General features: G+C 45.3%; 1 protein-coding gene across 2 annotated transcripts in view; it reads left to right on the top strand.

Moving 5' to 3' along the window:
* Positions 1-5,212, top strand: part of TET2 (tet methylcytosine dioxygenase 2) — a 69,825-nt gene extending 64,613 nt beyond the window's left edge. For both annotated transcript variants that reach the window (XM_084286639.1, XM_084286640.1), the window contains exon 10: positions 425-5,212. In XM_084286639.1, the coding sequence (XP_084142765.1) occupies positions 425-1,830 (1,406 nt within the window). In that variant the 3' untranslated portion in view covers positions 1,831-5,212. The remainder of the gene's footprint in view (positions 1-424) is intronic.
* The last annotated feature ends 11,094 nt before the right edge of the window (positions 5,213-16,306 follow it).

Here is a 16,306-nt window from a genome sequence, read left to right as displayed (position 1 = left end):
TTCTATAAATATAGATGTAGCAGAATTTATTTATTTATTCTCGGGTCAAAGAAGGTCACCTTGTGCATGGCTTTTTGGGAGCACTTTGATGCTCCATTTCATGGGCTACTTAAATGATGATTCAACTCTTTGGACTTTGTGCATGTGACTCTGAACAGATTGCACTGTCCTCTCTTCCCCGTCGCTGCTAGCATCTGATCTCGCTGGATGCAGGCCAAAAAGGAAGAGTAGCCTTAGTATTTACTCAGCTTCTTAAAGCATGGCATTTGAGATATGAGAAAGGGAACCTCTGTTAACGTATCATATGATAGACTTTTCTTAGAAAACTCACAGATATTTATCATGAGGAATCTATAAAGTATGCGTTTAAAAAAAGAAAAAAGAAGAAAAAAGCTTGCTTGTTCTTTTCTTTTCATGTCTACAGATCTGTTACGCCTTTCAGGACCAGCCTCACAACAGCAGCAGCAACATCCCCAGCGCACTCTCCCTAACAGCTCCCAGTCAAATCCCATTAATTCTTACTCGGGTTCAGGTTCTGCAAATCTGTATGTAAGGTTGCCTAATCCAGCCGGTGGTTATCCCAGCTCTTCATACACTTCAGATCCCTACGGAGGGTCGGCTCCCATGAACCTTTACACCACCTCATCACAGCCTGCGGGGTCTTATTTGAATTCTTCCAGTCCCATGAACCCTTATTCAGGATCATTAAGTCAAAATAACCAGTATCCACCCTACCCATGCAATGGAAACATGCCAATGGACAACTGCCCCTCTTACTTGGGCTCCTACCCCTCCCAGCATCAGCACGTGGACTTGTATAGCTGTCAGAGCCAAGACCCTATGTCTAAACTAAGCCTGCCACCCATTCAAACATTATACCAGCACAGGTTTGGGAATAACCAGAGTTTTGGTCCCAAATACTTGAATTACGGAAACCAAAATATGCAGGTCGACTCTTTCAGTAATTGCACCATTAGACCAAATGTACACCACGTAGGGTCTTTTTCCTCTTACTCCACCCACGAGGCTGATGGCCATTTTATGGAGGTAGCCTCGAGGCTCAAATCTAATCTGAGTAATCCAAGCATGGACTATGCCTCCATGAATAAAAACACTGAACATCACCATGTGCAACCCCCGCCACATTTAGCACACGACTACCATCCCGCTCCAAATATGTTCAGTGGTCCTCCTAATTCGTTGCACCTCCAAAACAAGGAGAGCGAAATGATCTCCCATGCAGTCAATGGTTTGTCTAGCATGCTTCCAGGTCAAAACCACGATAGGACTACTCCCCAAGGCGGTTTAGAGAAAACCGATGTGCTGAATCCTGAAAAAGCAGAGGATCCCGATGAAGTCTGGTCCGATAGTGAACAGAGCTTCCTGGATCCAGAAATTGGAGGAGTGGCAGTTGCTCCATCTCATGGGTCAATTCTCATAGAGTGTGCAAAGCGCGAGCTCCATGCAACGACCCCCCTGAAAAACCCCAACAGGAACCATCCCACCAGAATATCCCTTGTCTTTTACCAGCACAAGAGCATGAACGAGCCGAAACACGGCCTGGCTCTGTGGGAGGCCAAGATGGCTGAGAAGGCAAGAGAGAAGGAAGAGGAGTGTGAGAAATACGGTCCAGACTACGTGCCTCAGAAATCCTACGGCAAAAAAGCGAAGCGGGAGCCTGCTGAGCCACACGAAGCCTCGGAGCCGACGTACGTGCGCTTCATCAAGTCTCTTGCACAACGGACGCTGTCGGTCACCACAGACTCCACAGTAACGACATCTCCATATGCCTTTACACGGGTTACAGGGCCTTACAACAGATATATCTAACTTCACACCTTCGTTGGTTACCTCATCTGAAAAGAAAAAAGAAACAACAACTCATCAGTAGGGTAGTTCTCGTTTAGGTTTTGGGGAAGGCAAGGGTGGAGGAGAAAGCAGTGTTTCTATTAAACTCATCGGTGGAAAAAGCCTCGGCACACCAGCATAAAGAGGTAATCTCACTAGCGCACTTCTTTTCCACTGGTTTTTAAGTGGTCACAGATGGCATGTAGGAAACAAGACCAAAGCATCCTATGCAAAAACAAAAAAAAAAAAAAACAAAAACAAAACAAAAAGTGTTTCACGATTTACATTTGAAAACACTGGCTCCATTACTGAAAGAGAGAATCTGCAAATGGATTTTTTTTTTCTTACAGTTTTGCACATCTGTGACCACTTTTAATGTCATTGAGTTTGCATAGTCATGGAACAGGAGCAAAAAAAAAAAATCCTAAAAAATAATACTGTAGTATTCCAACTGCAGGAATCTTAAAATAACATCTGGTGCTGAATCTACGATGTACTGAAATACTGGAATTATGGCTTTTTAACATGCAGTTTTTACTGTAATCTTATTAGTCTCTTGATTTTATTTAACAAAGTAGATACGTATAAAACGTAACGAATAGACAGCAAAACACTGAATTTGTTTGGATATTCTAAAAACATGGTGCTATCTAAGAGAACGGTGTCTTTATTTTAACAGTCAAGCAGTTATTGCCTTTATAACGATTAAAATGTCAATGATGTATTCAAATGTTCTTCGACAACAGGGAGGACCTTTTCATTCATGTATGTATTGAATTTACCTGGTGTTAAAATAAGCTTACTTTTTAACATATGGGAATTACAAAGACCTCTGGATTTTGCTCATCCAGTCAAGTCCTAGAAAAGGACAATAAAATATAGAGAGAGATATTTTTTTTTAAAATAGTGTTTCAAAAGCACTTTGTCTACCTAAGCTTGGCAACTTGAACAATGCTAAGGTACTAAGACATTAAAAAAAAAAAAAAAAAGAGTTTACTTTGATTTTAAAAATGCAAAGATAATTTTTTTAAAATAAAAAAAAAAAAAAGCTTTTAAATACTTTTGTTTTAGCCGTGCATCTGCTAGTGGGCTACATATCCATTTTTAATACAGTCAGTTATGGTAAAAATGGGGCTTACTGGATATAAGGGAATACTTTAGTACACAAAACACATGTTTTTCTGGTGCTCATCTCACACAGCTATACTGTAAACTGTTTTCTACAATTATGACAAGTTCATTGCTCAAATATGTACAGTTTTAAGGAAAGAATTTTATATTAACCACAGGTAATAATTAGCAGCATGCGACAGACTACAACTAGTTAGCTTGGGCTTCTGCTGTTTTTAAAGATCTGTATGCTCTTCAACTATTGAATGGCAGACTGCTTTTGTGTTGATAATTATGTACATTGTGGTGTAAGTCATTTCTCGGTGCAAGTGTCCTCTTTTCCAGGAAGATTGAGCAGACCGATGCCTACACAAGATGAATGAAACAGGGTTAGTTCTGTGTGATTCCGTTGATTAAATAGAAAAAAAAAAATAGGCAGCTGGCTTGCTGTGGTGGTTTTAAAACATTAATTTCTATTAAAAAAAGCAGGAGAGTTGTATAGTAAATTAAATTGTAAACAAAACTTTTTTTAACGCAATGCTTTAGTATTTTAGTACTGTAAAAATATTAAATCTATATATATTTGGGTTTTGAGCTGAATTCACATCATGGTGCTACTCAGCCTGCTACAAATATATCATAATGTGAGCTAAAAATACATTAAAAGGTTTGAGTGATGTTCCTACTTGTCATATACCTCAACACTAGTTTGGCAATAGGATATTGAACTGAGTGTGAAAGTTTATATATTGTATACCATCTTTTTTCCCCCAATAGCCTTTGAAAAAAAAAAAAAAAAAAAAACTCTCTCAATACTTGACATTTTAGCAAGTATAACTTGAACTTCAACTTTTTTTTTTTTTTTTGGTTCTAAAAATTCAGGGATATTTCAGCTCATGTTCTCCTATGCCAACGTGTCACCTGTGTGTATGTAAAGCTGTTGTAGGTTAAATATATTATTCTTTTTTTTTTTTCTTTTCTTTTTTTTTTTTTTTTTCTCCTTCAGGGATTTAATGCTTTTCTTTTGAATCCCTTCTCTAATTTTCCTTGTACATGTATTGATGTAACTAAAACTAATTTTGTAAATTCGTTAGCTCTTTTTATTGTAATGAAAGTGTTTAAGAGATTTAGAATGTTTTGCCTGTTTCAAACGAATAAACAAAAGAAAGTAGAATGCACTGAGCTGATTAAAGGGAAAAATGTAAGGCAGGGGTTTGGCAAGTGACTGTTTGCTAGAGTTTTTCAAGTCACTCTCTAAACAAGGCTTCTTGGATACTGTAATAAATAAAATAAAATAAAGTATAAAAAAGGTACAGTCTGTACAAGGGCTTCCCTAAACATGCAAACCTCCATGTCCCAGATATATCTTGTGCAATATACTGTAAGATTAAGTTTGGTCAAAAGAAATTTTATCTAACAGAATCACAACCTAACTCGAATAAATCAAAGGAGGCCTTTGGGTTTAATGGTCAAATATTTATTATGGCAATTTTTTATTTTTTTTTTTTAATTCTCAGTCTGTGACTTTTACCCACTGCATTGAAACAAAAGTTTCGCCTTTTTAAAGAAAAAAATTAATGATGGTTATGTGTCAGATTAATTAAATCCTTCCTAATCTTCATCTTTTGGTGATTATGTTTTAAGTCCTATATGATTCATCTGATCCCCAGTAGACGTTTGGTTAACATGCCGTGCACTGTCATTTGCCAAACTGCTGGCAGCAAGAGCAGGAAGCTTAGTTGGTGAAGCAGTTATGTATTGTAAATACCCGAACTGTAATTTTTGGTGTACAGAACCCTGCCTCAGTTGGATCGAATGACAAAGCAGACATAAAATTGCTTGTATAGGATTATCAGGTTGACTATAGCCATACTTGAAGATGCTTCTGAGTGGTGTCAACTTTACTTGAATGAATTTTTCATCTTGATTGACGCACAGTGGTATAAAGTTCACTTCTAAAGCTAGTGGTTAACTTGTGTAGGAAACTTTAGCAGTTTGACACTAAGGTAATGAACTTCTGTGTGCATTTTCTATGCTTATGTTCTACTTTTTTTTTTTTTTTTTTTTTTTACTTTAGTTTCATTCATTTTCATGAAATGTTTGGTATGTCTATAAAAAGAATCTGAGGATGGTTATAAATACTGTAAGTATTGTAATGTAATGCAGGTTATTTGAAAGCTGTTTATTATTATATCATTCCTGATAACGCTGAGATGTGGGTGTTTTTAATAAAATTTATATTTATTTAATGCACTCTAAGTCTGTCTTGGAGAACCTTGTCTTTCCCTGTCACTTTTATCAGTCAGCAACAACAGCAGCGTGCCGAAACCGGAGCCCTAGTGCCAACCACAGGCCAGGAGCCCTGCAGGGACCGGATGACAATGAACAGGGCTGGGGAAGCTGCTAGCAGGAGAAATTAAAGCTGGTGTGAGAAACAGAGGAAGCTGCATACTTCAGCAGCCTCGAAATTGAGTGCATTGAGTGCTGCACGGGGATACAGCCTTTCCTGAGCTTCAGAAGCAGCAGGAAAGAAGCGGGCCCGAACTTCTCAGCAAGGCATCCACGCACACCACACTGACACAGCCCCCCTCTGTCTTCCTCAGCTGCAAAGCTTAAATGAAACACATCATCAGAGGCTCCACACCAGGAGACCCAGACACCAGGCTTATTGCTAGGTCCGCTCTGACTCCAGCCTTTAAAGATTTCAGGCACTACTATTTCAGCACAGGCTACTGCTAAATAAAATCCGTGGCTAAAGTGATGGAGGGAGGTGTTTTTAGGGACAGGAGGAGGCTGTGGAGCATCATCGCTGGCTTCTTCCTGGTGTCTGTGGACACATGAATGTGGCACACTCACTGCTGGCATTTGCTTGCTGCTCAGCTAACAGCCACGGATACACACCTGGCAGAGGCAGGACAAGGGGGAGCCTGGGGTTCGGATGGTTTTTTGGGTGTTTATCTCATGTTTAGGCATTTTTTAGTTGGTTTCTAATTACTCCAAGTGTCAGGATGCTCCAGCGGATAGTACTAAGAAACAATAAAACAATAAAACGATAAAATAAAATCTCATGTATAATTTAAATCAAACCATCTAGGGGGAAAAAAAAAAAAGAAAAAAAAAAGCAGTAAGAAACGATGCCTAAATGAATACCAGGACACACGTTGCGGGCACTAGACAAAAGCATATTTTCACAGTCCCTTCTTTTAACTTCAAGAGATGTCAGGACTGAAACCTGCAATATTCTCCCCTGTGAGAAGAGGCAGAAATTGCTCTCTCTGTGGCTGCAAAACGGCGCTGCGACAATCAGCACTTTCATGCTTTTCAGGCTCGCTTTTTTTTGAAGACCCCAGGTCTGCTGCCAACCCCAGTTACCCCATCCATCAGTGCTGTGCACCTCGGGAAAGCCCCCGCGCTCCCTACATTTATATGGCTAAGCGTCTTGGGGAATCGGTGATTTAAAACTCAGGAAAGCTGTGATGTTCACCCCTGGCTCTCGGCATATTCCCAGACGGGAACGTCTCGAGGCAGGCGAACCCACCGCGGCAGCCAAGTGTTGCTCTTTGCCGTGCGCAGGTGCACTTTAATGCATTAGACAGCTGGAACTGACAGAGGCACTAGCTTTAACAAAGGGTCTAGCACCCCTTTAGCCTTCCCAGGAAAGAGTCCTGCCGCTAATGAACGTTCCCACCGGCTGCCTTTTCACATAAGCAGCTCTCTTCAGCGCACTTCTTGACAGATCTCGCTTCAGAGGCGCCGCTAACAATGTGCAACCCTCCCTGGTTCGAGGTCAAAGTCAAATGGTACCTGCTTAACCGCGCTGCTCCCACAACCACGCACAGTCTGCTCCTGTCTCAGCTGCCTGTGACCAAGGCACCACCTCCGTCAGCCCCCAGACCACAGGGACCAGCCCTCAGAAAGGAGCTGCACCCGGGGGCACGCAGCTGAGCAGCCAGCTCCCACAGGTAGCTCCTGCCTTGCTCTTCCTCCTCTTCGTCTTCTGTTTGGCTGTTTCCTGCCTTGACACCTCAGAGACGCAGAAGATGATGTATTTTTAATTATTTTTTTTTTTAATGGGCATGACCAAAATGGCTATGACAAGCCAAGCCAGGCAGGAACAAACCCCAGGCAAATTTAAGAGCAACGCCTGGTTTGCTCAAAGACACAGGAAGGTAGCCAGCATGGAGGAGTGGGGAAGAAACAGATAAGCGAAAGGTTTTACCTCTGCAAAATAAATTATCTTACAAGAGAAGGCACGGATTAAGAAGCGGTGGTTTCTCTGCCTGCACTTTTTCACCAGTACTTTAAAATACTAATTATGACATTTTAAAAAGCAAAATCTTTCATTCAGGTAGGTCTCAAAGCACAGAAACAAAACTTTGTATTTAAAGGCGAAGCCTGTGCTTGACGCGGCCTCACAGCAGAGCTTTTAGGAACACACGATTGGTTTGTTGTATCTCTGCTCGGAGGGTACAGCAACACACCTACCTACAGAGCTGCCAGGCAGGGATCTTGGTGACTTGCACGCTCGTGTGACAAGTGCCACGCCAACCTCACCAACCTTTTTCCTGAAGAACATGCCTCTGTCACGTTTCTCTTACACCCAGCTACACGTACCTCGTGTGGACGTAACTAACAATTTCAGGGCATTCAGCAACTGACCATTTTGCCTGAGGACTGGCAGCTTTAGCCCCTGCTCCTCCCCTGAGCTACAGCAACAGCTCTCCCTCCAGCACCGCACCAGCCACTGTTTTCCAGCTGAGCTGATGTATTAAGCGGGTCCCTTTACGTCAACCTGTAAATGATTCCCTGAGTCGGTTTAATTAGGGCAAATATTGTACTAGGAGCAATTCTTGCAGAACTTGCAAAGAAGTCAATCAGCTCCGTGTTTTCCTTGCCTCACCTCTGACCTGCAAAGGGAGTACCTGGTATGTATGAAGTTAGCACAGACCGTGCTGCTGATTACAAATCCTCCTGTTTAGAGGGAGGGGAAGAAATTTGCACTGGAATAAGTAACAAACAGGGAGACAGCTATTAACAACCTACTATCCTGCCATCCTTTCTGATCAGCAGAGGAAACAAGGGCTTGATGCTGTGTACTCACATACTGAGCCCCAAAGCACTCAAGCCCCAAACAACACGCTCAGGTCACCCCGTTATCAGCGGGGTGCCAGCAGCCCCAATCCCTGTGAGCACAGGAGGGGTGCCCAGATGCCAGCCGTCAGGAGAGGGGTCACACACTTCCCGCTGGTCCCAGCCACCAGACAAGAGCTGGGCTGGGGGCTGGCAGGAGCAGCTGGCGGTGGTGGTTCAGCTTTCTCTTCGCTTGCACCGCATTAGCGAGTGGAACCTCGCTGGATTTTCAGGCATAATCATCTTCCTCTTTATTTTTCTGCTCCCGTTGTGATTATTTGTAGAAATGACAGCACCATTATCTTCCTGTATGTAAGCCTTCACGGAGACCACTTTGGTAAAGAGATTTAACTGGAGGGGATGGCTTAAAGTGCAGCCTGCTCTGAAAAGGGCTGGGGAAAGTGGCATCCTGGGGCTCCCAGCCTGCATTCCAATTACCGTCACAGCGAACGTGCCTGATTTAGACGGAGGGGTGGCATTTTCCCACCTCTATCCCCCAAAAGAAGCACCAGATTTCCTACGACCAGCCCTTCTTCCCACCTGCACGGCCTGAGCTCTGCTGACATCTGGGCGGGCGTGAAGCTGGTCCGAAATTCAGCCCTCACTCATGGCAGCAAATGCTTTGCTGGGAGCAGAGGGAGGGCTGCCGTGGGGGCAGGTGAGAGATGCCCAGCAAAGGGAAGACATCTGTTAGCTGTGCCCTCCACCACACCTGTTTTGGAGGTCCGGGCCCTCGCTGAAAGCCTCCAGGCTCTGTATTACGGCTGCATTTGAACCTTTGTGGCACCCACACAGCCTCTGTGTGGAGAAACATTCTGGATTTGCCATCTTGGTCATTTGCCCAGCAGCAACACACCGGAGCTGTGAAGAAGCGCGTGCAATTCAGGAATCCCAGCCCCATGGTTTCCAAGTTAAATCGAACTGAAAACCAGATGTGCTTTTGTCGAGGAAAGCAGGTCAAGTGTAGCCACGAGGTTTCAGAGCTGCTGCAGCTGCTGCATGGAGAAAGCAGTGCCTCCTCCACCACGTCCCGCACGCCACCAGCTGCTTCCCTGGGGAACACAGGCGAGCAGAGAGAGCTGTACTTAGACCCCCTCCCAAAATAAAGAAGAAAATCTTACAGAACCTTGCTGGAGAACTGTGTTAGAAAGGTCTAAAGGAGACCTGAGAAGTTTGCATGCCCAACAAATATTTCTATGTGCTCTCTATCCGTGCATTTATAGTACGATGCTGTAGAACTACTTAAATAGATAACTAAGTACCCACATAGCCAGGTACAGCCGGTCTTAGTAGCTGGGGACATCGGAGCTGTTTTCTTCCAGAGAGGAGTTCACTGCCAGGTGATAGTCCCCAACGGCGCGTTGCTGTTAGATTTCCCTGGAGGTAGACCTTTGCAGCATAATTTTGGAAAAAATTCACACTATCACACGATTATGCTATTATGCAGCACAATATCAGGCTAGGAAAGCCACCGCCCTCTTTTAGAAGGGCTTAAGCATTACATCTCGTGCCGATAAAAACAAACCAAAGAGCTTTGCTGCCTTTTGCTGCCTGCCTCCTTGCTGCTGGAGCACGGGCTAAGCAGTGCCCAGACACTGTCTGATGCGTGGAGGGGCTTCCTGCTCGCGGCTGTTCCCAAAGGGCCCCTGCTGAAGGGCAGACAAAGTCCCTGCTTGTTCAGGTAACTCTGATCAACCAATTGCAGTTAAGAAGAGAGATTTTAAGTTACACGTGACCTCTTGTCACAGAAGCTGGAAAGCCATCTCTTGCCCACCAAACAGGCAGATGTTTTCCAAAAACGCAGCCGGGTTCCTCTTAAGAAGCACAGTCACCACCTTTAAACTACTGCCCTAAGAGATTGAGGCCTTTGGTACAGGGGGTACGGAGGGAGCAAGAGGGTCCAACACGTCCCTGTCCTCGAGGAATGAGTTGCTCCTGACGCTCAGCCTAAATTATAATCGGGTAGTTGCTGGGCCAGAGGGAGAGAACTACGCCTAAGGGGAAGCATGACTTTGTGGTGTGGGAACGGAGAGCTCTGCTGCCTGTTCTCATTTCTGCACGTGGATGTGATCTTCATGCTAACCGGCACACTGAGGGACTCAGCGACAGCGCGTGACCCCAGCTTGACTTCACCAAGAAGCGCCTTCCCCACTAGGCCCCCTCCTTCCTTTTCCAGCTATACTTTAAAATTGGCCAAAACAGAGAAATGATGCTCATCAGAAGCTCAGCTGCCCTGAAAAACCAGCAGGTTTTGGTCAGACCTTGGGCAGAGGAACGCTGTGTTTTGGGGTCAGGGCACGCTTCTATAGGAGCTACGCAGTGGGACTCCAAATCTGAGCAGTCCCGGGTGATACAAAGACAAAATCCAGCTGTCTGCAGATGCAGCACCTCCAGAGGTAGCTGAAGAGGGAACTCACCGACTGCAGGAATGGATTTCAGCACCTCAACTGCGCTCAGAACCACCTTGAGGCACCTGATGTCATTACTGGGTTTCTAGGTCACAGTTTCCTTGCAAGAGATTCTGCTCCAAGCCACGCAGCAACATTACAGCAAGAAACACATCAACAATTCAGGTGTTCAGATGCCACGGTCACAGGGCCTATCCTTCCTTGAGCTGTGAGCGCCCAGCTGCTGTTTTCTGCTTCTGTTAACATTCTTCTTTCCTGCTTTAAGCTTCCACCCTCTAAGAGATGAGCCCTGTTAAAACACTTGGCTTTTCCACTTCTTTCCCTTAAAAACTACCTCCTTTAGAGACTTGCTCCATTGTCAATCTGCAGCTTATAAAAAAAAATAAAAATAAAAAAAGGGGGGGGGGAGGTCGCAGGAGCAGAAGCGAAAGAAAGAAGAGAGCTTTCTATAAAATCTTCCAGTTCATCTAGCCCATCTCAAAGCAGGTACAGACAAGAATAGCTGCTCAGCGTGCGTGGAAAATTGTTTTACTAAATGTGGAAGGAAAAGCATTGATTCAATCTCATGGACACGAGAAGTCAAAATGCACCGAGTTGCCATTAGTGCTCTTGCCGCTGTGAAATCTGAAAGGAGTGGAACGGCCACTCATCCACAGGCCAACATAAAGGCAATGAAGGAAGCCAAAATTACTCTTCTGAATTTCCTCTCGCTGCTGCTATAATTGGGCACCCCAAGGTATTCTCTTCTCAGCCACAATGGTGAGCAGTCAAACCTGTCACTGTGGATATCGTAGGCAGCACAGAACTGACAGCCAGGGCAACTTTTCCCATTGATTTTTCATAATATGATCGATAAAATATTTCATTACGACCCATAAAATCCTATTTGCATCATCAAGAGACGGGAAAGATGCTGTCATGTCTGGAAAAAAATTTCTAAAAAATAAAATCCCCCGAGATGCAGATCTGCTGACTACTTTATTTTACCGGTAGAAATCCATACAAAATGATTTCTTTCCTGATTCTAATCATACCGCATCAAGAACTGGCTAGGTGAGAAAAGAGGAAAAAAAAAAAAAAAAGAAAAACAGAGGGCAGAATCAACTCTCAGCTACAGATGTGATGCATGGCTCAACAAGGATGCTTCTGGATGCCTCCGAGTGATGTAAAAGGACCACGGGCACATTTTATTGCCGTGGTCAGAAATAACCACACAGTGCTGAACAAAACAGCTCGCTGGACAAACCCTGTCCGAGCCTTCTTCAGCAAACTGCCCGACTGTAAAGCTTCAGGCACATCTGCGTGCTGTGTTACAGAAGGGCAGCCCCCTGCCTAACCAGCGCTGAGCTCTGCAGGGCTGCTGGGAACCGCAAATGGCACTAGGGCAAGGAGAATTTGCTACTCCAATGCACTCTCTAGGGGTGAAGTAATTTGAAACAAAGACACTCAATTTCCCTTCCTTTGGTTTAACTCTATATACGTGGAAAGCAAACACACACACACTTATCACTTTCCCTTATCACCAGGGTCTGAGGGAAGGAACGAAGCAACATCTTGAAGCCTATAGAAAGGACGTGGCCAAATATGCTACAAGCTCTTGGAGCCTTCTGAGTTTTTCAGAGTGCACAGCTTGAAACCTTTTAAAGCCACCTGATGATGAGAATATAGGCAGGCACTTCAGCTTCTTTTTAATGTCTCACATTACCCATCCAACGCTCAGCTAGCCACTTTGAAAAGCACGAGTGCAGACCAACTGTAGATCACCCTACATAAACACCTATTTCAATACTTATTAAAATACCTTTCTTTTTTTTTTTTTTTCCCTCCTGTAATTACAGATTTACAGAAGGCAGATCTTGTTTACACAGTTTTTGAATGCTCCTGAAATAGTCTCTGCTACGTGGCACAACCTGGGATATGAGCAGTAGAGATGCAGGCAGACAGTTTAGGAAACGCATGGTTTCCCCTATAAACAGGGCCTTGCTTACAGGGCTGAGCTCAGCCTACAACAGCTACTGAGAACAGTGCTGTGCCGAGCCTCTCACCCTTTGGAGATGCCAGAAACCCTCACAGCAGCTTGCTTCTTCAAAGGTCCTTCCCAAAAGGCACTGTGTAAAGTTTCAGAGCACTAATTACAATGGATACAGGACGTTGGCTTGTGGGAAAGCTCGAGACCACACGGGTGTTCTGCAGAGCACAGAACAGCTGTGAAGGTACAAGAAATGACCCCAAACTGACTGAACTGCTTTCACTCTCACCTATTTGTTAGGAGCAATGCAGCCATCAAGCAGTTTTTGCTGACTTCCCACCAGGCCAAACACACTTTTTACTCCAAGATGCACACAAGTGACATCGAACAGGAGGCACCAGCTTGTAGCTGCTACCAGTTAAAGGCAGACATGGACTGGGAAGTTCTGGACGTGTCACATGTAATGGAGAACTGGCTTGAGAGTGAGAGAGGAGCAAGCTTTGTCTCGTTCAGCTTCCTCCTTAAAAGAAAAAAAAAAAAAAAAACAGAAATAGTGAAAATCAGCACAATCCTGGCATGATAGAGAAGGGGGAAAGAGGGGAAGGACAGTGAGGAGAGAGATTGCAACACTTCCTTGCTGTGGATGCGATTTTACAGCCGCCTGTTGCAATGCTGCAGGAAGCCAGGCCAAGCCAGAGGGGATCGTTTATGAAGTGAAGGTAAGGTGCTAAGTGCCAGGCTTCTCGATTGTACCAGAGGCCTCCATCTGCAAGGCTCCACAAGCAGGCACCTGGATTTAAATGCTACGACAGAACATGCCCAGGAACAGTGCACAAGGAGCTGGGGGCAAAGTGAACCCCCAGGAACAGCAGAGAAATCAAGCTGGGGCAGCCCAAATGCAGCTTTCAGAGCTGGCACCACAAAGAGACCACAATGACAACCATGAGGGGCCTCTTTGGAGCCACGCCAGTTGCTGCAGTTTCCAAATTCCTGCAGGGATCTGGAGATTTGCATCTCCACGTCCATTTTCAGGTGCGGAAGGGATGTAACAACGTGTCAGAAACAGAATCGCCCTAACAGAGAAGGTAACTGGGGTCTTCAGCGAGCACCACCACCCAGGTTGTTACCTGTTGGGGATGCCCAGACTCTTCTTTCTGCTGTGAAATCATCCCTCAGCAATCCGAGCGCTTTAAACCTCACCACGTGCTGACTGCAGCTTTCCAGTAGCCACCGTGCCCCCTTCGAGCTCTCCACTCTCCTAACAGGCTCGCCACCCCAACTGACTCAAAGCCATCAGCTGGCAAAGGAATCTTTGGGGAAAAAGGGAAAGGTATCGCCAGAATTTTTAGGAGACCTCTGCTTATCACTGCTATTTCTGTTCAAAGAAAATGTCATTCAGTTATTTTAAAATTATTTCTAACTCGTAAAGGCACTATTAGAAAGGATTTTGCACAAAGCGGCTGGGAATTGGAACGCCCCTTTTGCCTGCTTGATTTTAAAAGAAGCCTCAAAAAAGGAACATCAAGGACCTTCGCTTTTGGTACTTGCAAAGGAAAGTTGGTGAGCAACAATCAGCCCCACCACCTGCAAGTACTCACCCAGGGGAGCCACACCCCAGCCGCAGGGCTTCACATCTGATTTTAAGGCACCTTGGAAATGAGAAAGGAAGAAAGGAGCTGGGGATGACTAATTCCCTGGGGCTGGAGGGTGGCGCGATGACTGGATCACTAAGAAAAACAAATTACAGTCAGAAAGTCTAGGAAAAAAAACAAAAACCTACACTTGAAGGAGAGGAAGGTGGGCAGTCCCGAGCCTCCACCCAGCCCAGCTCACCTTGGGAGCCCTGATTTACTCGGGATGGCTACCCCCTGACACAGCTCGCTCCTTATCAGCTGCAGGGAGAGGTTTCACGTGGCAAAGTAAGGCTGGCAAGCTCCACAGGAGGAAAACGAGAGCTGTGATTTCTTGCTTTAATGCACAGAAAGCATTAGCAACATAAATAAACAGAGAGAAAGGTCACCAACAGCCAGCTAATGAACCAATTCACACTTCCTAGCTGGAGCTCGGTCTCTTAAAATTCGTAAAACCTAGCTGAAGCCTGAAGTGTTTCCAGATGCAGGCAGTTTCTCCTCTGCTTAAAATCTCAAATTTCTCTTTGGTAACCCAGGATCGGGCAGGATCATTCCACTTGACGAGAAATTTTACCCATTTCCTCGGGCCTCGAGCCACTATCCTAGTTTAGCCATACAAGCTCTTGTGCTTAATTACCTCCAAAACGTGTTAATTACTATGCTAACACTACAGTCCCATCAATGGCATATTAAAAACTCAATCACTAGCTGCGAGAACATTTACTCATAGCCCAAAAAGCAGGCAGAGCAGGAATGGACTCCTCCAAGCATCGGGGCACTTCTCTTGTGGTTCCCCTGACACCACAGAAGCCTTTTTCTTTCTCCCAGCACGTCCCAAGAGCCCTGCTCGCAGCCTTACGCTCATTCCCCCGCCACATAAAAGCACTGCACGCCCCACATCACATCTCACCTCATCTCGTCTCTGGTTCTGCTTGAGGAGCACCTTCAGGCTGGGAGGCAGGGATGTAGGGTTACAGGCACCCTGGGTATTTTCCCACTCATGGGGCACAGAAAATGGGTATTCACACCGTGGGATGCAGCAGCACCACCCCGAGTGCTTTTTCCATTTTTAACTGGGTTATTTTTTCATTTCAGGATTTATTTTGAAGTCACACAGTGCAAACAAATGAGACAACCAGGTACCTCAAGGAGAGGTGCAGGGACACGAGACACAGCCCAGGCCTCCTGGCAGATAGCTCCTACAGCTTGCCCCAGGCCTTCAGGAGCTTATTAAGCCCTGGTTAATGAAGCACATCCTCAGGCTAAGAACAAGCACCCCCAGTCCTACTCTCAGAGCAGGAGTCGCTTCCTTCAGCCCACAAATAGGGAGGCATTTAGCTGAAAGGTGGTAGATTAGGCCTGAAATCTCCTTCCTTTCTGGAGTCAATCCAAAATGTACCATTCTTAGTTCCCAAGAAAGCATCCTCAGGCTTGAGCTAACAGCACCCCCGAGCCTGGGCTTTCTCCTCTTCCAAGGGCTGCTCATGTGTTTATCACGAGGTGGGCAAGAACACGAAACCCTAAAGCTTTGCTTTCTGCTTCAGATACTGGGACTACAACTCCAACTCTCCCAGGCTGTAAGATTAAGCCAGTGGGATGGATTGAAACTGCTTCCACCTCCCTGGGAGAGTCCTTTGCAAGGCGTGAGGTGGGGAATCCAAGCCCCCAGCACAAGGAAGAGCTTGGAGTTGCTGCACCCTCACCCTTACCTTGTACCACAATCCCCTTTCTCCTATTAAATTTTGCATGTTGGTCCTGCTGGGAACTGCCTAGGTACAGCTGGCCTTTCAGGAGAGGAATCACACTGCCAGAGCACCACAGCACCCATCTGTGAGCAGGCCAGGAGGAACTACAGCCCTGCTAAATCCCACGTGCCCAGTTGCACTACAAGCCGATGCAGCACCCACTCTGAGTTGCAAACACGTGGGAAGGGCAGGAGGCAACACAGACAGCTGTTAGCCTCCCCAAATGCACACTTCAACTCCTGCACGTTGGGATTTCTGGCCAGTTAAGCCTCTTAACGCTTTCCAGGCACACTCATAGTTCAGCCTCCCCCTTTTTAAAGCAAGCTTTAAGCTTGCCTCAGCTGAGATCTGTAGGAACCCGGTGTTACATTCAAACACGCTGAAGCTTCATCAAAGCCCGATGCAAAACCCAACTCACCTCATTAACTGGTTCCTCCCTACAGGCTGCTAAGATCTACCTTCAAA

This window comes from Netta rufina, assembly GCF_964035555.1.
Source record: "Netta rufina genome assembly, chromosome: 4".
In the NCBI taxonomy this organism is placed as follows: domain Eukaryota; kingdom Metazoa; phylum Chordata; class Aves; order Anseriformes; family Anatidae; genus Netta; species Netta rufina.
This window is presented reverse-complemented; position numbering and strand designations above follow the sequence as displayed.